This window comes from Belonocnema kinseyi, chromosome 7 (assembly GCF_010883055.1).
Source record: "Belonocnema kinseyi isolate 2016_QV_RU_SX_M_011 chromosome 7, B_treatae_v1, whole genome shotgun sequence".
Classification (NCBI taxonomy): Eukaryota; Metazoa; Arthropoda; class Insecta; order Hymenoptera; family Cynipidae; genus Belonocnema; species Belonocnema kinseyi.
The window spans coordinates 68,194,907-68,210,295 of record NC_046663.1 but is presented as its reverse complement, the minus strand read 5'-3'; the positions used below and the strand labels follow the sequence as shown (position 1 = coordinate 68,210,295).

Genomic DNA, 15,389 nt, shown 5'->3' with positions numbered 1-15,389 from the left:
CCGTCCCTAGTAAATAAGCTACCAAGGTATACGAACTTATCAACTTGTTCAATTCTCTCATCATTTAAAAAATATTGCATAGCGTTTTCTCACTCTTTCCTTCGAACACCATAGTTTTTGTTTTATTTGCGTTAATTTTGAGGCCCATGCTCTTCATGCTTGAATATAGTTTATTCAACATTCTTTGTAGGTCTTCGATAGACTCTGCCACAACAACCTTATCATCTGCGAACGTTAACCCTCGTACCCTTACTGTTTCGAGATCCACACCCTCTTCGTCGCAGAGAGCCATTCTTAAACACTTGTTCATACATAATATAAATAACCATGAAGACATAACGCATCCTTGTCTAACTCCTTGAATAATATCGAAACAGTCACTCAGTTTCCCATTCACTCTTACACTCGCTTTGCTACCTGTATATATTGTTTTTATAGCTTGTAGGATCCATCCATTGACTCCATACTCTTTCAGAACTTCCCAAAGTTTACTTCTATCTACCTTGTCAAAAGCTTTTTCTGGATCAACAAATGCACAGAAAACTTTTTTTCCTACTCTCAAACTTTTTTCTGTTATTTGTCTTAAGCTAAATATTTGATCCGTACTTGACCTTCCTGACATAAACCCACTTTGGACTTCCCAAATCTTTGTTTCTGTTATTTTCATTACCCTACGAATAAGTATTTTTGAATATATTTTATTTACGGTGCTTAATAAGCTAATCCCTCTGTAATTATTGCTCTCGCTTTTATCTCCCTTTCTCTTGTATATTAGTACGATAATCGCTTCTATGGTCATTCCGATAATCGCGACAGACCCACATTTCAGATATCATAGTAACAAAAGTAACAATAATTTTAAACTTTTGCCTCATCAAATCGCTTCATTAATAGTTTAATTGAAGATTCCAATAGTTTGTTGCCAAAAAATTTTTAAGCCAAAGCGGAGGTGACGCCCCCATTTATGCAATCAACCATTTTCTTTAAATTCAAGTGAAAACTTTTGTTCATTGACATTGCGGAGATGAAAACTCAATGTTCTTGTAAACAACTTGATAAGAAATGATTATTCCTGGATCTAAAATAAAAAATATCGCACAGGAAGGATCAAAGAAATTCATAAATTTTTTTCATTTTTGTTGTAATTTAGTTTCTAGTACTAACAGCCATTAAAAGTTGAGTAATCTGAAAAAATTGAGACCTATTTAGTAGGAATAATCTCTTTTCCAACTCCATTTGTAACGAAAAAATCCGATTATTCTGGCATCTTTCCTTTAAAGAAAGATTAAAGGAGTTCGTTGATCGCACAACATCCCTAATTAAAAAAAAACTAATAATATAAATTTGGTTTAATTAACTCCTGGCGAATAAAAGAGATTAAGCCTGAGTGGGCTACATCCCCAAATATTCTTGAACGCTAGTATCGGAAGTTTTAAACTTTTTTTGCAACAAACAATCTAAAAATTAAGTTTTTTAGTATATCTCGAAAAATATTAATTTCAGAGAAATTTTGAATACTTCAAACTGGGATGCAAAAGGAAAACGTAAGCCATTTTGAAGCTAATACTCGTGTGTCACCTTTTCGGAAGTTTACCCTATATTTCTTTAAACTATTTACTTATAAGAACGAAAAAGAATAGTGAGAGGGCTATAAAATAACAAAATGTTTACATTTTTATAAAGAATCGAAAACCTTAAGAGCATATGGTTTATGATCTTTTAATAAAAATGCATATATTTCGAAAGCAATTAATTTTCGATGCATTATTCTAACGTATTTTATTCTACATTACCATTACCTGCAGAAAAACTACTTCTGACGTACGTTTCAGCGAATTACTCTAATTGAGGCTGTTTGCAATTTAAAGAAACATAAAAAACTCACCGTGATCTGCTGAAGAAACGACGTAAATGTAATCCCATGTTTAAACGTGTTCCGGGAGATTTAGCACTTATAATTTAAGTAAAATATAAAAAAATACTACACTATATAGAGTTTCATTCTTACCACTTTACACCTTTACTACATAACGCGCGACCGATCGAAAATACACTGGGGTGCGCCGGCTGCTGTCGTCACGCACGACCCATCATGACCGTTGGAGGTTTTATATCACGTGCCCTCGATCAACCAATCCTGAATCATCAAGGGATAAGCCAGCAAACGTCATTTCAGCAAAAACTCCCCTATCGTTAGGCATACATTAATAAGCGTGATCAGTACATTCAAATAGGTGTGCGTAACAGGTGTGACGATTTTGTTTCATATACATCAATTTGTACGATATGCGAACGGTTTCATTCATTCTCTCTATAAATCTAAATTAGTAAAAAAAAACTATCAATAGTTTACTATAGTTACAATTTCTAGTAATTATTAGTCAGGTTTAACTAAACTTTAATGAAAACTTTAAGACTACACTGAAAAAAAAATAAAGTTACGTACCAAAAATTTTGAAAACGCTCTAATTTTTTTAATTTGTATCCGAAATAGCTGGTTAACCCACTCGCCCTTTCCTTTAGAAGCTAAAAAAAGTGTGCCAAGTATCGATTTGACCCATTCATTTTTACGAGAGTTATCATGTTTACGGACGGATGGTCGACCGGACGGTCGGACGGACAGACGTCATTTTAAAAACTTGTTTTTCGGATTCAGGGGATGTGAAAACATGTAGATCCGTTGAAAAACTGTGGTGTCACAATTCGGACAATTCTAATACATCCTCAAACATAAATGGTGAGAATGTAAAAAAGATTTTACACCAGAACCTGGAATGAAGAATGGTTTCCGGCATGGCCTGCACTGGCCTTGATCTTAAGTCTAGGGAATCCAAATGTTAACAGGCGTGATCGCATGAATCCTTTCTTTTGAATTTGGCCGCATGAAGCAACCTGAGGCAACTAACGGGCTGAGAGTGCGTTCTTCGAGCTGTTTGTCACTACTTTCAGATTCCAGTGTATTGTGTGCTCAGTATAAGGTATTCTTCGGGGTTATAGTGATTTTCTTCAAAATGACTTAAAATTTTTGGATTACAAACATAGCTTCTATATATTGTTTTACAAAATAAAATAAAATATTCTTTGTTTAAAGAAAAAGCTAGAAGAAGAAAAAAATGCTTTAATTTAGTCAAATGTGTTTCATTTTAGAAGAAGTGTTTCGATGAATTGCAATTTTGTCCACAATCATTGATTACTTATAATTTGTTTGATGTAATTTAATTAAAAGTGCTCTTATCATTATAGTTATATTTAAATTGATTGTAAGCTTAAATGAAATATTGAAAGTACAACATTTTTCATATACTCATACATAGAAAATTAAATATCTCAAATTCATTGGCACACGGAAACACTTTTATACTTTTACACCGAATATTATGCTATACATATTACTTAATTATATAATAATAAAACGTAAATATCAGTTCAAATAGAAACATAAATTCTTTTGAAAAAACTTATTTATATTCTAAGCTTAAACATTCTGGAATAAAATGATTGAATTTTATACGCATTTCTTTCCGAAGGCAGATATTCACATAGCTGAATTCTGGGCCATGTTCCAGACAGGTTTGTATGTGATATAACTTATCTTTTGGAGGGTGTTGCTTTTTTTCATTTTCAACTCGACACAGAGATAGAGCGAATTCTTCTAATCTGATAATAAAATTCCACTTGTAAAGTTATCGTCGTATAACTTAAATTTGAGGACATAGAAGTATGTAACACTTATCTGATTCCTACCTTACCGATATTTCTTATGGAACAACCCACGTCCACACGAAACTCGAAAGAAGTAAAAATGCGGCGTAAAACTTCAAAATTTTATTGAATATTAGTAGTTTTCCATGAAAGTCAGTACGAGGGGGGAAGGGCACAGAAAAGGAATTTTCAGTCAAAATTAAAAAATTACATTTGACTGAAATTTGGAATACTTGATTAATTTGGTCATTTTCAATTAACCTAGCACGACTATGAAAGTCATTACGAGGCGAATATTCTGGCCACAGAACAGGAATTTGGAGTCAAAAATCAAAAAGCGACTTAAATTTGGAAAATTTCATTAAATTACAGGGTTTCAATGAAAACTAGTACAAGAGGGTCTTTCAAGTCATAGGACATGAATTTATTTCGGGCTAGAATTTTAAAATTATAAATTTTTAAACTATTGTTATATTGTTTAATTTCAATGAAAGTCACAACTTATAATTTACACAAATTTGAGGTCAGAAAACAAAAAATAAAAAAAGTCACTGAAATTTAGAAAACATTTTTATATTGGTAGATGGCCATGGAAATCGAGTACGAGAGGATTCATCGAGTGACAGAACACGGAAAGTGCAAAATAGTATTTTTTTCAATAATATTTAATTGAAAAATGGGACCGGTCAGTAACTACGTTTCATGGCTTCGACGAGAAAAAGTATCGAGGCAAGTTTCAGTTTGAAAAAACCTCCAGTGAGACATTTGTTCCTCAGTACTGAAAGAAGATTTTTGGAAAGTTTCAGGTCGATTTATCTAAAATTGACGAAAATATTAATTTATTGTATAAGGAAGTGTGCGACTCTGTCAACGTTAACTCTGCTAAAACACAAAGTATCATCGAGGTACTCGCCATTTTACTCTATTGGACTTCATTTTTGAACGTTAAAGGGTTATTTGTCTAAAGGATCACCCTCCCTTCTCGCTCACAAAATATTGGTATAAAAAATATTATTTATCCGCCTCCTCAATGAAGTATCTAAGTTTTGTTTTTAAATATTATTGTTTGATAAAAAAAATCTATTAAAAAGTCTCAAATTTAAGTCGATGACATTCAATAAAAATGGCAATTGATTAGCGGAAATGGACTTATCTAAAAAGTTACACAATAAATGTTTCCTAGCAGAATTATTTTATTGTTGATGAAAGTAAGTTTGATACAATTTTTTATTTACATTAGTATTTTACAGGTTTTCTAATTAGCAGCTTTCTTTATATACCTTACAAAAGTAAGTTTGACAAGTATTCATTTGTAGCAATTTTTTACAATTTTTCGTATAACTAACAGAAAATATTTTCATTTAAATATTTCTTTGATATTAAATAAACTAAAAGTCGTCTTTTTGCAGATTTTCTAATAGTTTCTTTTGCGGCTTATTTCTCAGGAGCAGCTTTCTTTGCAAAGTTGTTATTAGCCTTGTTATTATTGTCAGGGACTTCTTTTACAGTTTGTAGTATGTGTATTAATTAACAATTTCATTCCTCGAAACACAAAACGAAGTGCAGGTTTTGCAATATTATGAGAAAAGGACGCTTTTTGCTAGGAATGAAAATTTTTTCCGTAAAATTTTGAAACTTTAATTTTACCCTCCCTTCCCCCTCTCCACAGGTCATCACAACTCCATAGATACGGCGAAACTGTTCCGCTGTCCATGTTGAAATAGCTTACCTCATTTTTGGCTAACTTCTTTTCATTTCGTTTCCATGTATTTTCGTTTCACGTTCTTTTCCTGCCACTTTCCGTGAACACTCCTTCTCAGGCATTATTGTATGTCGTATGATTATTTGATTATTGTATAAACATTAGGGTGGTCCAAAAACGCATTGCAAATTTCATTTTTCACTCTATGGGGCAAGAAACTCCTCCTCCCAAGTTTTCATTTTCAAAGGAAGAAAATCTGTAATTCGAATATTAACACGTGCCACCGGGCACTTTAAAATCCCATTTTTGAAAAATTGAACTCATATTCCAGGGTTTCAGGGAAACGTGCCCACTTTTTTTTTAGGGATTTAATAATAATCGACAGTTTGAATATTTACCATGACTTTTGAACAGAGTTCAATTGTTTAAACAAATTTAAATTATTTGAACAATTACTTATGCCCAGAAATGTAAAAATAATCGGATTTTATTATTGAAATGCCATATTTTGTCATTGCTTGGAGTAGTATATTTTCCTGAAAACATTATGTAATTATTTAAACGATTAATTATTGTTTATTTTCAAAATTTCTAAAAATTGAGCCAGAAATATCCACTTTTTTCGAATTGGTATCATATGCTACTATTTGTTGAATAATTACATAATTTTTATACATTTCTTCTAATGTTTAACAAATTTCGATTGGTTTAAACAATTTTTAATTGCTCGAGCAGGTATTTTTAGATAACTAAAAAATGAAATAAAATAGAAGACATACAATTTATTACGATTTTTAACGTATTTTTGGAAAAGTAATTATATAAACAAATTATATTTGTTTAAACAGTTAATAGAAATGAATGTATTAAATTTTATTTCATTTTTTTGCTTATCGAAAAAACCTGCTTTATCAAATAAATATTGTTTAAACAAATAGGCATTTATTAAACATTAAAAGAAATGTATCAAAATTATTTAATTATTCAACAAAACGTAGCACAGGATACTGATTTAAAAAGAAAGTTGATATCTCTGGCTCAATTTTTAGCAATTTTAAAAATGGTCGGGGGTGGGTTGAAAACAAAAATTATTAGTATGGTTTCATTTCGTAGACACTCGTATTAAGTCCCTCAAAAAAACTTTGCATGTTTGGATGAAACCCGAGAACGTGAGTTCAATTTTTCGAAAATTCAAAATTTCCCTATGTGAGTCAAATAGGATTTTGAAGAGTCCGGTGGCACGTGTTAATATGCGAATTTCGAAAAACAAAAAATTACGGATTTTCTTTTTCCGGAAATAAAAGCTTTTGGGGGCTTGTCTTGCCCCTTAGCTCGAAAAACGTTTTTTATACCACCCTGATAATCATACCAAAAAAAGCAATCAAATATTTTTAAAATAAATTTTTGGGTGTAACAGTTATAAAAACCTTTAAAAATCTACACTCTTACGTAAGACACTCCGAACTAATTGTATATATTTTTATTAAGCATATTCGCGAAACACTTAAAATTGTACGTTTTGATCAAAACATTTTCATATTGGTAGTCAGTACTCAGTATAGTAGATTTATTCTGTACACCAAATTTTAAACATTTTCAAGAATATTTGGCCAATTTACTACAATTTATATTTTAAAAACTTATTGACTTTGGAGTTACAAATTTTCCAGTTTTACCTATTAAGAATAGTTATGTGACAAAAAGACTAAAAAGAAAAAAGTCTTAGATTTTCGACCAAAGTTCTTCTATAACATATAAACAAATGTTAATAGATGAATAATGTAAATTTCATGAAAAAGTATCGCCGCGTGTTATCATGTTTTATATTTTGATTCTCAAACTTTTGAACAAAAAAAGTTTTCATTTAAACATTTTTATTTTATAATTTTGTGCACAAAATAAAGATCTATGAGTGCTTTCTCATCTCTGCAAAGCTCTAAAATTGGCTGTAATTCGCATACAAAAGTAGTCTCAGCTGTGCAAAGCAGCTTCTTTTATTAATAGAGTACAACACTACTATTGTCGACTTTATCTCAGAGGAAAAAATACAGTTATCTTTACATTGGTCTACTTTCTCGTGTAAATGATACTTGGCAGTTCGCACTCACTAGTGTGCCCGATGCGCCTACTTGCAAGCAACCCGTCCGTCTCCACAGTACGCGAAGTAGACTTATTTAAGGGGAATAATGATGACAGTATAAATGGTTAAAAGAAAGCATAAAAGTTTGTGTTCTTTGTGATCCTGTACAAGTTGTAAAATCAGGCGCTGATAATTTTTTAATTGTTTCTTTATAAGGGCCTATTTTTTTTTGAAAATCCGATAATTTCAAAATGAAGAACATTACAAAAAGTTGCGAAATTATACAACGGCGACCATTTTCCTAAAAATAAAAACTTTATTGATACGCGAGTTACGAGAAAAAGTCCTAACACATACTTGTTTCTTTCGAAGAGTTTTACGAAAAGTTTCGCTTACATTTGTAGATATTTTACACAACAATAATGTTGTAACTACTCATATAAAAAAAACGGTGCAAAATAATCATAAAAAAATCGGAATGGAAAGTGTAATTGTTTTCATTATTTCCAAAAATAGCGGATTTTCACAAAAATAATCCCCTTGTTTTTTACATCATTTTCGGTACATGATTCACACAAAACTTCTTGGATCACAAAGAACGTTAAGAACTGATAAGAACTGAATTGTGAATAAAATAGAGAAGTGAACATTGGAAGTAATTTGTAATTTTTTGTAATTTTTTGTAATTTTATAAAAAATTTCCCAGGGCTGACTACTCCCGAAGGACAGAACATATACAATAGCTGCTTGAATCTAAGGTCCTTAAACGTAGACTGATAGCGCAAAGAGAAAACAAATCAGCGAAAAGTATAGTGAGTGATACGTTTTGTTACGGTCTGTTATATAGAGGGGCGGGGGGGGGGGGTATTTTTTACTCGTGTAAAGGCATTTTTAATTGCCTAAAAAAAGCGATGTTACCAAATACCTCGAAAATGTCGAACACATTGGTGTCAAAAGCCTGGTTGGTTGCGAGTTGCGACACTGCTCGAATATAATTTTTACTTGCAGGTTATTTCTTTAAAGATTTGTGAATTTTCTGCACCATAAGTTTTTTATATCGAAATTTCCAAATTAACAATTTTTTCTTCATCGTAAAATTTATTTCTGAATGTCTTTAAACATTATTGATGGAATAAAACATTTAAATTCTAAATGATTCTTTAATATTGGGAAATAATTTGGTTCCACAATAACTATAATTTTTAACTTTTTTACACTTTTTAAGAGATAAGAAAAATTAAATAAAAATACGGAAGACTTTAAGACAATTCTTTTAATTATTCATGATTTAAACGAATTTTAGGTAAACTCAATTTTGCAGGGATCAAGATATACAAAAAAATATTCTTCAGATATATGGAGAAATCTCAAATCGTTTTTTTTCTTTGTGAATTCTAAGATAAAATTGATAAAGATAACAAAACCTCGTGAAAAGCATTTTAAATTGTCTCCAAAAATTTTGAACTAGAGTACAACAGATTTTAACGCAAAAGTTTGCCATAATACATAGTTTTAGAAAGAATTTCAGTAAGTTTAAGGGATACATAGAAGTTTTGAAACGATTCAAAAATAATAAAAACTTATAAGATATTTAAGTAATTCTGTAAGGTTTCAAGAAAACGAAAAAAAATCTTTACGTTCATGGGAAAAATTAAAATTATTTTTTATTTTGAAAAATTAATTTTTAAAGAGTATTAAAGAAGATTTTTATAATTATCAAAGAAGAATCAAAAAGATTTGAAGAAATTTCTTTTAATTTTGCAGAAATAAAAAAACAATAATTAAAAATTGCGAAAAAAGTAGAAGATTTTGAAGCAAAATGTTTTAATTTGGTAAAATTAAAAAATAAAATAAAAATTGAGTAAATCCCAGAAATATTTAGAAGGAAAATTCGAGTCAGCTAAAAATATTTTTATTGATACAAGGAGTTTTAAATAGATTAAAAATATTTTAAACCTTGGAAGCATTTACAAAAATTGATACACTATTTCTTATTTCTTGCAAACTTCTAAGAGTCCTAAATATCTTTTAAAAAGGCTCGAATTTTTTCGAATATTTTGTAAAATTCATTTACATTAAAATTCTTTTTTTACGCTTCTAAAATATTCAAAAATCTTTTATAATTTTTTTATAGAATCTTATTAAATTTATATTTATATAAGTTTAAAAACGAACTGATAATAATTTTAATATTTTTTTGACGAAAAAAATATTTAACAAGCATTCAGTGTTGCATCTAAATATTGTTTTATTTATTTCTATACAGCATTTCATCTTAAAAACCCTTTTTTTCAATTAGAAAATGTTGATTATATTTTTACACATCATAAAAAATGTTCCGTAACTGCTGGGAGGGGGGGGGGGGGGGAAAAAGTCGAAAATAACGTTGCGCAATATGCAAACGCTCCCTTAACTACTTAAAGTTTACACACTCCTTTTTTAATTTAACGCTGATAAATTTCATATAATTAACTTTGAAATAATATAAGAGTTTCCAAAATTTTTAAACAGTGCACTATGGTCGCAAAATGAGATACTAGTTTTTGACTATCGTCACGAAAAATAAGCCTCAACAAAATATAGAAAAATTTTTTTAAATCAAACTTCTGAAATAATAATCTTTTTTTCAAGTTTCAACAAGCTTACTTTAGGAGGTAAATTATAGCTTAAAATGTTAAAAAAATGTAAAAAAATTGTCTTGAATTTGCAGAAAGTTTATTTTGAAAATAAATCGATAATAAGTATTGGCTAGAATGAGGGGAATAAATATGAATGAAGCTGTTCATAGTTTTAAAAAATATATTTCTTTCAACCGTTATCTATTGTTACTCTTACGCCGTTATCTGTTCGGTCAAATGTACGTAAAAAGTTAGAATACAATTTATATTCCAACATTTTGCGGATGATTGGTTCTATGATCTGGAATATTTTACTGGAATTGATTTGTGTGGTTACGTTAGTGTACCATTATCATGCCCGCAGGTGGTTAGCAAGCTACGTGAGAAACGCAATTCACCTAATAATTATCAGTTAGCGTCACAGTGTATTTTATAAGAAGAATGCAAGCACTTGCCTAATGAGCTTTAACCATAATCTAAGATCACTTCATTCTTTACCACACGGAGAAAAATGGATGTTCAAACGTAACATCTAGATCTTCAGGGTTAACATATTTTATGATTAACTATAGGAGAACAATCTAGAAGTTCAAAATTAGCATCTTTAGATCTTAAAAAGTGAGAAGTTACTCTCTAACATCAAAAATGTTCAACTGAAATATCCGAGATATTCAGTACCGGATCATGGGGAGGGCTTGGTGGTGCTGAAGCACCGGGCCCCACGCTAGTGGGGGCCCCCTTCTTCCCAAGAAAAACATATAATATACAGTAAAATAACCCGCTTATAAACAAAAATAATAAAGTCCTAAAAAAAATTTTAGTAAAATTTTTTCAATTAAATTTTTGAATTTTTTTATCATGAACTAATTTTAAATGAAAGTAAAATGTTAAGTCCAGCCGCCTTAAAGGGGCCCCAACGTTATTTTAGCTCCGGGCCCCCAAAGGTCTTAATCCGCCCATGGAGATATTACATGTATGGTTATGTCAAGTAACGCCTGTACATATTTGAGGTGTTTAATTATTTATTAATCATTTAAGGAATTAAACTTTAATGGTCGTACACGAAAGAAAATCAGATAAATGTCGATCAGATGATACATTCAGTCAAGTTGAGGTTATGTTCAATATTTTTAATTCAAAATAAAAACAGGGGTAAGTAATCGGAGCACGATTAATCTTTAATCTAAATTTAAAATTCTTTTTATTATAAGTTACTTAAACTCAAATTTTATTTTAAATTTATAAACATTTTGTCAAATGTGCGAAGCAAATTAACCTGAAACTGAAGATCATTGTTTCCTCCTTCAAACAGAAAGAAATCGTTATCTAATTTTATTTAAGTATAGCTAATTTCAATTCGTTGGAAATATTCCATCATTGTAATATTGAAAATATATAGCCGTAAAATGTAGTCGTGAAATTCCAATTGTAAGGCCCGATAATATTGGGAAAGATCAAGTTCATATAAATAATTGAAATTGAACAATGAGTAATCAAATAAATGAGTATATTCTCGATTGTTGTACAGCCTTTGAGTATAACGTGATATTCTTATACGACTGCTCGGTTCAGGGGCTGTATCCACACTGACCCACATCTTTTTGATCGTGTCTAACAGTCCTCCGTTACAGACCCGGGCCTTAGTTTAGAGAGAGACCCGTCTTATCGCGATTTGTCGGCGATGTCCCTCCATGCAGCGCCTTTATCAACCAGAGCTCTCAATTCTCAATCTTACACAATGCACAATGCGCATGCGCTCAGACAGTAAATGTTTGGCATCAATATCTGCATGTTAGGATCTGTAATCTTATCCTTTGAACATCTAAATTTAAACATCCATTTTTCTCCGTCCTGCTATCTTGTGTATAATGTATGATTATTATACAATATTTATAACATTTAAATTTAAATATGTGAGCACTGTAAACAGTACATTTCTTTTTTTTGCGGTATCATTTTTTCGTCTCCTGTCTTTGAATAGGATAACTTCTTGCTGTTGTTTTGAATGCAAAACAAACGATCCTGGGACCTTACCACCAAGGAATAATAAGGAGACCTAACTCCGTTTTCCCATTTGGCAATAGAAACATTACCGTAAGTGGCATGCACATTACAGGAAGATCTTAAATTTTCGTGCGCAGATGCGCAGTTGTCCTCTTCCTCTACATGGAAAAGTGTGCAAGTGAGAATGTTTGTCAAATTGACGTAAGTTAGAGAGGTTCTGTTCGTTTGTCTTGATGCAGGTGGCAAAATTTTTTTTTTCTAAGCCATGAGGTGTCAAGTGCCGGGTTGTGATGCAAGTTACACGCCGAAGAAGGCGTGAAACTATCAAATTAAAAAAATCTATTTTTAAATTTTAATCCGAAAGCTTAACAAAGGACCCTTGAGTGTCTGTTACTCTATTGATATAGCCTATCTGCTTGTTACTTATGATCAAATTCTTATTTAAATTTCAGCCTGTCTGCTTGTTATTTATGATCGTATTTTTATTTCAATTTCGGAAAGGACATTTTAAAGACTTTAAAACATTTAAACGAGGTACCTGGACCTTTAAATATATTTACCTGAGTGCCTGCGGAGAATTTCTCAGAGCTTCTCAGAGCCTTGAGAATCTATAGCATATACTCTGAGATTTCTATCGGTAGAGTGCTTCATTATAAAATCACATTATTTGCAATTATCCGAGCTGATTAAATTGATACATGCTTATAAATACGTTATTTTCCAATTTCTAAACTGAGTCACCTCATAATAACTTTCAATGAAATGATAATATTTTTCATGTTTACGTTTCGAAAAACTTTAAACTTTTCAATCAAGTTATATTACTTCCATTATTTCTTTATCATATTACAACTTTAATTACAACCTATACTTTTTCTTATCAAAACCGGTTCACACATTTTTCAAACAAGTACTGAAAATACTGTTTATATATTTATTTCGTGTATCTTTCGTATGCTGATCAACAAAAGAACATCACCTCTCTAACTTACGTCAATTTCACAAACTTTCTCACTCGCACACTTTTATACGTACAGGAAGAGGACAACTGCGCACCTGCACACTAGAATTTAAGATCTTCTTGTATTGTGCCTACCACTGACGGTAATGTTTCAGAGAAAATTTCTTGTTGATTTAATGTCAACGGAGCCGTGATTTAAGGCTCGTCAGGTTTGATTTTAAATTTTAATTGTTAAATTGTTGTTAATTCTTAAATTTTAATAAATGTAATTTTTTAATCGTATCAAGACTTTAAAATTAAAATGGTGAATAATGAAAATTTTGAAAACATTTACGTTCTGAGTTTGAAAATTAATTCAATATTTTATTATTTACTATTTTAATTTTGAAGACTTCATGTACGATTAAAGAATTTTAATTTAAAAAACGAATCTTTAGTCAGTCAAAAATGTTGTAAATTGTATTCACTTTTTCGTTTATTTTGTCTTCTTATCCGCTTCTTTCTTACGTTAGTTAAAGTTTTAAAAATTCAAAAGAATGAATGAAAGTTACGAAAACATTCTTGATTAAAGTTAAAACTTGATGTAGTATAATTAAAAATCCAACATTTTGGCTTTGAATCTGCTTCCATGATTCATTACATTAATTTAATAAAATGAATCATTAACAATGGAAAAATCTCAGTCAGCAGTCTAGATATATGCAAATGCTTGGGCCTCAACTGACTAAGTCTCTTGCGCACATCTCGGTGCGCATATCCGAACCTAACCAGACTGCTGGGACGGCTGGGACCACTAGCTCGGTTTCCCAAATACTTCCAATACTATTACTCCACTACTATCGACTACTCAAAGAATCCTCAGAGATCGCTAGAGACTACTACTGAATCCCAGAAGGATTCCCATGCTCGATTCGAGGTCGTAGTCAGGAGAATTACTCAGTGCAAAGCCCCTCGGATTAAATGAGGTAAAAAGTGCAAAACGAACGTTCGGTTTGAATAATGAACACGGAAATTCCAAATTAATTTAAATTTGATATTTTCTTCTACAAATCTCTTACTTAATTTAACCATATGAATTCCTTAATTCCCATTAGTATGACGAGTCTGGAATCGGGTTAGTTACGCTTACCCCAAAAGAAATTTGGCTTAATGGTATACGATAATAATGATAATATTGTATTAGCATCAAGTTTGTTACTATCGATTATTAAGCTCATAAGTCAGCACAAAAAGCATAGAACCTTAAGGAGTTAATTAATCACACACCAATCTAAAAGAGCATCTTGCACGACGTGTCCTTCACTTATATTTTCCCTTATATGCTAATGAATTTGAAGAATGGCACAATTAGTGATTCAAATCACAATAAGAGATTTTAATGGCGGATTTATGCTCGCTTAATCCTCGGTTTAATCCTTATTTAGAAAGGTCAGCCTAACGAGAATTAATAGATTTCGTTGAGTAAATTTAATACCACATTTGACAATTTGATGCCAAATAAAAAAGCAACATATAATCATAAAGTTTGTCGTGAACATTTATTGGCTACAGATGAGTCTCATTAACAACGAAAATCATTGGAGGGCATAATATATCAATGGCCACCTTGAGTCCATATAATAAAGTTTTCTTTTTAAAATCTTTTTTCCTAATATTTTCTTAACTTCGAACTTAGGAGGGAATTTAATAATATATAACAGTATACGATTTATTGATGTTTTGTAATTTTCTGCCGAGAATACAACATATTAAATAATATCAACCCTAAAATGATTATACAATTATAATATAAAAAGAAACGACGAGTTCTCTTCACACAATGATAAAAATATGCTCAACGCTTGAGTACACCGGGTCGCACATCCGGTAGTATAGCACGTACTCTACAAAAACTTTTTAAGAATTTAAGTTCTTCCAACAGCCAAAATAACTAAAAATTGTATGTCGAAAATCCGGGTGCACCGAATCGAGCACCAGATAGTTTAATACGTACTCTACGAGAAGCTAGAAAAAATTAAAATGTTTTGAATGACGAAAACAACTCCAAATGGTGAGTCGACGACCCGGGTACACCGGGTCGTGCATCAGGTAGTTTAGCTCGTATTCTACGAGAACTTTTTAAGAATTAAAATTGTTCCAACAGCCAAAATAAATAAAAATTGTGAGTCGAAGATCAGGGTGCACTGGATCGAGCACCAGGTACTCTAATACGTATTCTACGTATTCTACTTGCGATTAGGCTAAGAACTAATTATTGATTATTAGTTTATATAATTAATGCGTTAGGCTTAGCTATTATTAACGCATCGAAGAAATAGTTTA

The 15,389-nt window shown here is 31.0% G+C and overlaps 1 protein-coding gene across 3 annotated transcripts in view; it reads right to left on the bottom strand.

Annotated features, from left to right (window-relative positions):
- LOC117177051 (protein cordon-bleu) overlaps positions 1 to 15,389 on the bottom strand; it is a 249,412-nt gene that overhangs the window by 182,428 nt on the left and 51,595 nt on the right. Inside the window, exon 1 of one of the 3 annotated variants that reach the window (XM_033367514.1) lies at positions 1,886 to 2,037. The exons of the other annotated variants lie outside the window; for them this stretch is intronic. Coding sequence (XP_033223405.1) covers positions 1,886 to 1,923 — 38 coding nt within the window. The 5' untranslated portion in view covers positions 1,924 to 2,037. Of the gene's footprint in view, positions 1 to 1,885; positions 2,038 to 15,389 lie in introns of those variants that run through there. 3 annotated transcript variants of the gene reach the window in all.